The 7,621-nt window shown below is 58.2% G+C and overlaps 3 protein-coding genes across 7 annotated transcripts in view; 2 read left to right on the top strand and 1 right to left on the bottom strand.

Annotated features, from left to right (window-relative positions):
- The window catches only part of INO80B (INO80 complex subunit B), a 3,273-nt gene extending 2,930 nt beyond the window's left edge, over nucleotides 1–343 (top strand). Inside the window, 1 exon segment of the mRNA XM_008064367.2 lies at nucleotides 1–343. This exon segment is cut by the window's left edge and continues 21 nt beyond it. Within this exon segment, the coding sequence (XP_008062558.2) occupies nucleotides 1–248 (248 nt within the window). The 3' untranslated portion in view covers nucleotides 249–343.
- Nucleotides 344–694: 351 nt separating this feature from the next.
- Nucleotides 695–3,240, top strand: WBP1 (WW domain binding protein 1). 4 transcript variants are annotated; one of them, XM_021715713.1, is made up of 5 exons: nucleotides 774–1,026; nucleotides 1,352–1,453; nucleotides 1,981–2,083; nucleotides 2,211–2,390; nucleotides 2,560–3,233. In XM_021715713.1, the coding sequence occupies exons 1-5, from the start codon at nucleotides 826–828 to the stop codon at nucleotides 3,018–3,020; spliced, it is 1,047 nt and encodes a 348-aa protein (XP_021571388.1). In that variant the 5' UTR covers nucleotides 774–825; the 3' UTR covers nucleotides 3,021–3,233. The 4 variants fall into 4 exon arrangements, with proteins under 4 accessions (XP_008062557.1, XP_021571388.1, XP_021571390.1 ...); XM_021715714.1 differs by lacking the exon at nucleotides 1,352–1,453 and adding an exon at nucleotides 1,188–1,274 and having other exon boundaries at nucleotides 919–1,026; XM_008064366.2 differs by lacking the exon at nucleotides 1,352–1,453 and having other exon boundaries at nucleotides 695–1,026; nucleotides 2,560–3,240.
- A 168-nt stretch (nucleotides 3,241–3,408) lies between these two features.
- MOGS (mannosyl-oligosaccharide glucosidase) lies at nucleotides 3,409–7,164 on the bottom strand. Of its 2 annotated transcripts, none has more exons than XM_008064365.1 (4): nucleotides 6,655–7,164; nucleotides 6,265–6,491; nucleotides 5,574–5,770; nucleotides 3,409–5,345 (listed from the first exon to the last, which is right to left on the bottom strand). In XM_008064365.1, the coding sequence occupies exons 1-4, from the start codon at nucleotides 7,004–7,006 to the stop codon at nucleotides 3,602–3,604; spliced, it is 2,520 nt and encodes an 839-aa protein (XP_008062556.1). In that variant the 5' UTR covers nucleotides 7,007–7,164; the 3' UTR covers nucleotides 3,409–3,601. The 2 variants fall into 2 exon arrangements, with proteins under 2 accessions (XP_008062556.1, XP_021571387.1); XM_021715712.1 differs by having other exon boundaries at nucleotides 3,412–5,345; nucleotides 7,073–7,104.
- Between the last annotated feature and the right edge of the window lie 457 nt (nucleotides 7,165–7,621).

The following is a 7,621-nucleotide window of genomic DNA, read 5'->3' as shown; positions in this document are numbered from 1 at the left end:
ACAGCAGCGGGGCACAGGGTTCCACTCTCTCCTTTCCACCTGGCGTCCCCGCCCCGGTGGCTGTGTCCCAGCGGCCAGCCCCATCCGGCCCTCCTCCGCGCTGCTCCGTCCCTGGATGCCCCCACCCGCGCCGCTATGCTTGCTCTCGCACGGGCCAGGCGCTCTGCAGTCTTCAGTGCTACCGCATCAACCTGCAGTTGCGGCTGCGGGGGCTCGAGGGCCCTGGATCCCCTCTTTTGGCTACTTAAGGCCCTTGCCTGGCCTGGACTCTGCGCCCTCTCCCGTGCCCCGTTTTCAGTGTCTCCCCCACCCTATTAAATTACATCCGGTGCTTCGGCTTGTACAGAATTGGGGGAGAGGGGATGGGCAGACCGGTCTCCGGTATCCACATCAAGCCCCCGTCGGAGCTTGCGCCCACCGCAGGGGTTTGGAAGCTACCGCAAGAAGCCCAGCCGGTTCGCGTCCAGACTCGGACTGACTTGTAGGATCTCTTCCAGCCGGGATTACCTGGGTTGGTCCGGCATTGGCGTCACTCCGAAAATACGGCGCAAACCAATCAGCAGGAACTTTGCTCTCCTGGCAGGCCGTTCGGTGGTTGCGGAGTCGAAGCCCATTCCGTTGTCTGTATTGGCTGTAGCCGCTGCCAGTCAGAGCCCGTGGGTCGAACCTCTCGCCACTCTTTGTCTGGGCGAGCGGCAGAGGCGCTGCTGCGGATTGGTCACGGGGGAGAAGCCCCCTGGTCTGCTCCTATTGGCCGGTCCGTCGAAGGGCGATGTTGATTGGCAGGGCAAAGCAATCTGGGCCCCAGTTGGCGGAGCTCTCCGGATGGAGAGTGATGGTGGTGGCGGCGGCGAAGATGGGCCGGGCAGGGACCATGGCTGTGGCGGCAGAGGTGGCAGGGGCGGGGCGGCTGGCGGTAGAGGAGGCTGTGGTCTTCAGGGGGCTGTAGGTGGAGGCATGGCTCGGGCCAGCATCGGGAACGGCAGCGAGGAGGCCTGGGGGGCACTTCGGGCGCCGCAACAGCAGGTATCCCAACACCTCCAGAAGCCTGTAACGACAGCCATTTATTTCTCTTTCCCCTTTCCTTGTCCCTTCCTTTTGAGAGTGGGGAGGAACTCACGGAGCCAAGGCACTGTGAAGTTCCTAAATATGTCCCTTCCGTTCTTGGTCTAAACTTCGTAACGTAGATGCTACTGACTTTACTGCAGCCTCATAGACCCCATCCCATGGCCGCAGTGGAGGCTTGCAGTGGCTCTCCAGTGACGAGAGGCATAGTGAGGCCCCAGGGAGGCTCCCTCTGTCTTGCAACAGTTATTTGTGATGTTTTTCTATGTGCCTATTGTCACAACAGAGTCCGGCAGCGTCTTCTCTTGAGGGAGCAATTTGGAGAAGAGCTGGAACCCAGACTCGCGCCCTGGATGCCATCCTTTATCATCCACAGCAATCCCATCTGGTTGGGAGCACTGCTCTGGGTCTCACACTGCCCCTCCTCTGCCCTAGGGAGCCTGAGGCCCAGGGGTGGAAAGAGCCAGCTGAGGGCTGGGGGGCAGTGGACTGTGCGGGATGATGAAAGCAACTTAGCTTTGGAAATGACCTTAAACACCTATCCATTGTCTGAGACTGAGATGGCTCAGACTATCTTCTCTGACAACTGCTAAAACACATCCTCAGAAAACACCGGGGGAGAGGTGGGCAGACTTGAGTGTGAAGGACGTTTTATATATGCAGAGCTGAAATCTCCCTCTTTGTATGTCCACACTTTGTGTCATGTTCTCTAGACTGATTTTTGCTATTCCAAACCCTCTTCCAGGTTGACAGTCCTTCAGATATTTGAACGCTTCTCTGTGTCCTCCACTCCCCCCATCTCTCCAAGCTGATCTTGGTTCACAGGGTGGGATTGTGCATGTGGATGCAGGAGGTGGGGTGGATGGTGCCTTGGGCTGGAATCTCCCTTAGTTCTAAGTGCCTCCTTGCCCCCAGCTTCGAGAGCTATGCCCAGGAGCGAACAACCAGCCCTACCTCTGCGAGAGTGGTCACTGCTGCGGGGAGACTGGCTGCTGTACCTACTACTATGAGCTCTGGTGTGAGTCTCCAAGAGGGCTGTTCTCAGGTCCCTCTGCCTACCCTCCCTCGGATCTCAGAATTTCAGCCTTTAAGGGCCCTGCTCTGTATTGAAGGTGTTTGGGTCACTCCTTCTTTGCCTCTTGCAGGGTTTTGGCTCCTCCTCTGGACTGTCCTCATCCTCTTTAGCTGCTGTTGTGCCCTCCGCCACCGACGAGCTAAACTCCGGCTGCAACAACAGCAGCGGCAGCGTGAGATCAACTTGTTGGCCTACCATAGGGCATGCCACGGGGCTGGCCCTGCCCCTACCAGTTCCCTGCTTGACCTTCGTGAGTGACTCGAGGCTCAGGCCCACTACCAGTGGCCCTTCCCCAACCAGGACCCAAATCATTCCACGTTCCCTTTTCCAGATACTCAAAAGCACTCTTCCGTAATGCAAGAACCACCACCCCATCCCTGGTTGCCTTTAACCTATCATGCCAACTTTCTCCCCTGCAGGCCTCCTCAGCGCCTTCAAACCCCCAGCCTACGAGGATGTGGTTCTCCGCCCAGGCACACCGCCACCTCCTTATACGGTGGCCCCAGGCTGCCCCTTGACTGCTTCCAGTGAACCAGCCTGCTGCTCCTCCTCATCCAGCTGCTCTGCCCACTGTGAGGGAACAAATGGGGAAGGTGTTTCCTCCCACCAGGGTGCCCCCCCTTATCAGGAGGGTGAGCTTGTAGCAGGGGTGAGCCCTGCCCCCACACCTGCCTCCTGCCGCTATCGCCGCCTGACTGGTGACTCAGGTATTGAGCTCTGCCCTTGTCCTGCCTCCGGTGAGGGTGAGCTGGTCAAGGAGGTGAGGGCTGGTGGTACCCTGCCAGATCTGGAGGACTACTCCCCTTGTGCACTGTCCCCAGATTTGGTGCCCCAGGTGTCCCCCTTGGGGTTGGTTTCCAGTAAAGAGGACATCCCATAAGTAGTTTTGGGAGGATGGGTGGGTTATTTGCCCAGCAGAAACAGCCCTGGGGCCCAACTCCTTGAGTTCTTTGGCCCCTCCCTTCCCTCCTAGAATATGCCTGAAAGGGCTGGAGCCCTGAGGAGAGGGGCAGTATTTGGGGGACTGTGCTAGCTCTACCCCTCAAGACATACACAGGAGCCTTTGATCTCATTAAAGAGATGTGAACCAGCTGCTTGTGGATTTGGGTGGACTAGAGCTCAATTCACTACACTGCACTTGACCTGACTGGGTTTGAAAGGGCAGGTAATGGTCATTAACTCCACCTACCTTGAAGATAACAGGCAGCATTGACGCCTGAACTGAGCTATGAGCTAGGCCCTCTTGGTGGCAAAAGCAATAGCATTAGTTATGTTTTTTCCAATTTATTTAGAAAAATAGACTCTGAATTCACATTCACCCCAGGGCTGTATGGGATGACAGTAAGGAGACACCTGAGATGAAAGGTTTGGTATTTGAGGGGCTGGGGGCAGAAGCCAGACTTTGTCCTTCCAGATTGCCAGAGTGGCACAAGTGGACTGGCTCCCCTCATGTCTTTCCCTTCAGTAGTCTTCGGCCATGGCCAGTAAGACAAGGCTGGTCCAGCCCTGGAACGGGCGGCAGCCCATGCCCCGCCCATCCTGGTCACTGTACTGCTCCCACAGGAAACCTGTAGCCTGGTACTGCTGCCATACATTGCCCACCACATTGGCACGAAGCTCACTGTGGAGTCTGGCAGCCCGGGCCTGATGGGGACCCTCCAGATGCCCATAGTGATGGAGTGCCCCCAGGGCCAGGTAGTTGACATTAAGCCACACAGCACCCCTCCAGTAGGGAGGGTCATGCTCTGAGTTGCGCTGGCCATAAAACGGGCTGGAAGCTGCAAGGGATCGCAAACCAAAGGGGCTCCAGAGATGACGCCTGTCAGCTAGAATGTCCAGCAGAGGCCCAAGGCGGGATGAGTTGGGGTCTAGCAGCCGCAGGAGCAAAGGAAAAAGACTGACATAGCCCATGGCGTCCACATGCTGCAAGCGAGGTGGGGGCTGGCCCACCACCCTAATTAGCCCCTGAGGGGGCCTGGGCTTCAGCTGTACTGCTTTTGTGTGATTCCCAAAGTCTGCAAATGTTCCTAGCTCTGGGGCCCAATGCAGTTCATCCAGGCTCTCTTCGGCCTCTAGTGAGGCGGCCAGCGGGCCCAGCTCGGCAGCCACCTCAGCCTCTCCCAGCTGCTCTGCTAGCTGTGTCAGCACACGGGCGCCCAGTGCCACCCAGCACCGCAGGTCTAAGTGCCGCTCAGTGGCTGAAGGGTGAGAAGCCCGAGGGTAGTCATCCAGCCCTGAGGGCAGCGTCTTGGGGTTCAGTAGGGTTGGCAAAGCTGGGTCTCGTCCCCTCCAGCGGTAAGAGAGTGGCACGGGGCCTGCCTGGCTCTGATGGAGCCAGGAGAACCAGGCATGCAGACGGGGGAATGCCTTTTGGAGGAAGGCCAAGTCAGCTGGGTCACCACCCTCTAACATGTGGGCTACAGGCAAAAGCAGGGTCGGGGGGTTGGCGTGGGCTGCCCGTTGCACCAGGAATTCTGGAGGCACCCGGGCTCGGGCCTCATCCCCCAGTACTTGCTCCCGCCCAATCCAGCCATCAGCATTAAGCAGCCCCAGCCAGTGGCCTAGGGTTTCCCGGGTGAGGTGGGGATCCCACCGCTGGACCACCAGCTGGTGAAAGCCCTCATCCCAAAGGAAGCCTCGTGGAAAAAAGGACCGGGATGGCACTGCTGTGAAAAGCGGGACAGGTGGAAAGAGGGCTGGGTCCACCTTCTGCTCAGACCCTTCCATCCCCAAGTCTGGCAACACCAGGCCCTGACCATAGAAATAGCCAATCCCACCAAGAAGGCCACTGAGGGCAGCCTGACCCAAAACCTGCTCTCCAGGGCTCAGGCCCTTTTCCTTCAGTTGGAAGGTCTTCTCAAAGCGCTTTCTAAAGGCTTCAGCATGGCGCTCCAGGGCCTGGGTCAATAGGCTTCCTGCCAGCTGCCCTGGGGCTTGGTTTCCTCTTGCCTGGGCACTGCCTGATTCAAACACAAACTCCACAGAAAAGGGGACTTTCAGTGTCACCTGCTGTATCAAGAATTGCCCTTGTCCCTGCCCTTGCCCACTTGGGTCTCTGTCCTCCCACTTCAGAGATCCTGGCAAACCGAGGTAGCGTTCAGGGGAGACCCCAGGGGGCCGATGTTGAAACCAGTGGTTTAGACGACTCTTTACCATCTCTGTCAGCAGTGGCAGTCCTGGGTTGGAGGACCAGAAGACATTGTAGCTTGAAGGGAAGAAGAAAAATAAATATTATTCAGGACGAGATGATGGAGATTATGAAGGGAAATATGAAGTGATCGGGAGTCAGGTTGGAAAGTCTTATGCAGGGAACATGGAGACCGATGAGAATGGAAATAATTGGTAGAAAGAAGGTAGGGTGGGGAGGTAGAAATCAGGCTAAGTCAGCATCCAAACTACCCCTACCACCACCCCACACTCTTCCCCCAGTTACCTGCCATACTTGGGGGCAGTATCCCCTGGACTGGTTGGTGGCAGAAGCATCAAGCGGAAGTCACCAAGTTCACTGGTATGCCCACTGATGAACTTCAACTGCCCCTTGGCCCCAACCTCTGGTTGTAGGACTTCCTTGCCATCTGTCACCACATAGAAGAACAGGGAGACCAAAGAGAGGGCAGAGGTACCTGAGGCCTGAGTGACCAAGGAAAACAGAGAAGAACAGCATTAGATTGGCATTCTCTCATTATCAGCCTTAGTGGGGGAAAGGGATGCCAGGCAGGAGTAATGTGGTCAACAACATACATCTGGCAGTGCTGAGGGTCATGAGGGTAGCAGGTACACCAGTGGGATGGGAAAAGATGGAAAAGAGACTTGCACAGGGTGCTCTGGAGATAATAAAGTACTTTTGTGCTGTGTGCTACGCTAAGAACACTACAGTTTATTTCGTTTAATTCTTGCAATCCTGAGTTGGTTGCTATTACTATCTCCACAATACAAAGAAGAAAATCAGGGTTTAGCGACGGTAAATAGAGATGGTCCAGCCGGCAAGTGTTTGCGGCAGGATTTAAACCAGGCAGCCAGACTCAGACCCCTGTTGTTAACCCCGACTTCACGCTGCATTTGCAGGCAGCAAGGGAAGGATGGAGGGAGTCTGGGCTGAGAAAAGGGTGTCCTGAGGCCCTGACCTGAGGCTCTACAGTCACTCTCCAGCTCCAGTCCCCTCCGTGCTGACCCCCGGGCCTCTTGACGAACTCAGTGGTGAGCCTTAAGGCCCCATCCTGGATGTGTTGCCGCCCGAAGGAGAGACCGTCGTGGAACTCCCAGCCATAGGGACCCACGCCGTCCCCCTGCTCACACGTGTGCCTGAGCTTAGGGGTCCCCGGGGTGGTACCCTGCTGCGCCCACATCAGTCCTGGGGGTAGAATGACCACGTAAGTCAGAGAGCAGGGGACCTGTCCCTTTGGATTTCCGAGAACTTCAGGGTCAACCCTCTCTTAACTCGGCTCCGCTCCTCCCCACCCTTGCTCTGGCTCGAGGCTGGGGCATCCTGCCTGCCCACCCTTGGGCCCGGTTACCGGTGAGGAGGGGCTTCGGGCTGCGAGTCTTCATGCCGAAATAGACGTGAGGGCGGTAGGTTCCCCAGAAGAGGTCCGGGGCCACAGCGGGGCGGGAGGAGTCGAGGGGCAGTGCAGGAGGCGCGGAGTGCAGCGTGACCGCCCGCCGCTCACGGGGCCATATCAGCACCCAGCGCCCCGACAGGCCCAGGGCCACAGACAGGACTACGACGGCCAGAGCCACGCCCCCGGCCGCGCCACGGGCCCCGCCGCCCCGGCCGTCGCGTCGCCCGGGGCCGCTCCGAGCCGCCCTCTCGGCGGTCCGCGTACCCTCTGCCAGCGCCGCGCGCCGCCGCCGCTCGCCCCGAGCCATCCTGCAACGTAGGTCGGCGTCTCGGGAGCGCGACGAGGCGGCAGTAGAGCCCAGGGTCGGCCTCGCCTCTACGGCCCGCGCCCCTGGTCCAGGCGACCTCCGTCAACCGTACCCACCAGCTCGCGTTTGTCGCTCCACGTCCGCCTCCCGCCGGAAGTCCCGCCCCGCCACGTCAGGTTAGGTTCCCGAGCCTGGAACCGCCGTCGCCGGCGTGGAGTAGGCGCGTCAGCTGGACTGGCCCCTGGCGGAGTTCCCCGCGCCTGCGCCAGTCTGGCGTCCTAGTGGTTTCAGGCTAGTGGATAAAACCAGTCCCGCTTTGGGCTTGTTAGTTTGTAAGGGCTTTTTTGTTTGTTTGTAAGTGACGGCCATTTGTTAGGAACAGGAACCTGAGACGCTAACCTAGGTGTGTTACATTTAACCGCTCCGCCCGAATCAGGTTGCAGAAAACTGTGGCCCGGTGAACACAAGTAACAGTGTGGACCGTAGAGGCTGGCAAGTGACTAGCTTCAAATCCATGTGTATCTGAGTCAGGCTGGATCACTGCTCGCGCCCAGTGCCTTCTTTCCTAGTGGAGTTAATACAGGAGAGGACGTAAGAGGAAGCCTGGGGTCTGGT

The sequence above is a fragment of the Carlito syrichta genome, unplaced genomic scaffold, assembly GCF_000164805.1.
Source record: "Carlito syrichta isolate Samal-C Ts95f unplaced genomic scaffold, Tarsius_syrichta-2.0.1 Scaffold307324, whole genome shotgun sequence".
Taxonomy (NCBI): domain Eukaryota; kingdom Metazoa; phylum Chordata; class Mammalia; order Primates; family Tarsiidae; genus Carlito; species Carlito syrichta.
This window is presented reverse-complemented; position numbering and strand designations above follow the sequence as displayed.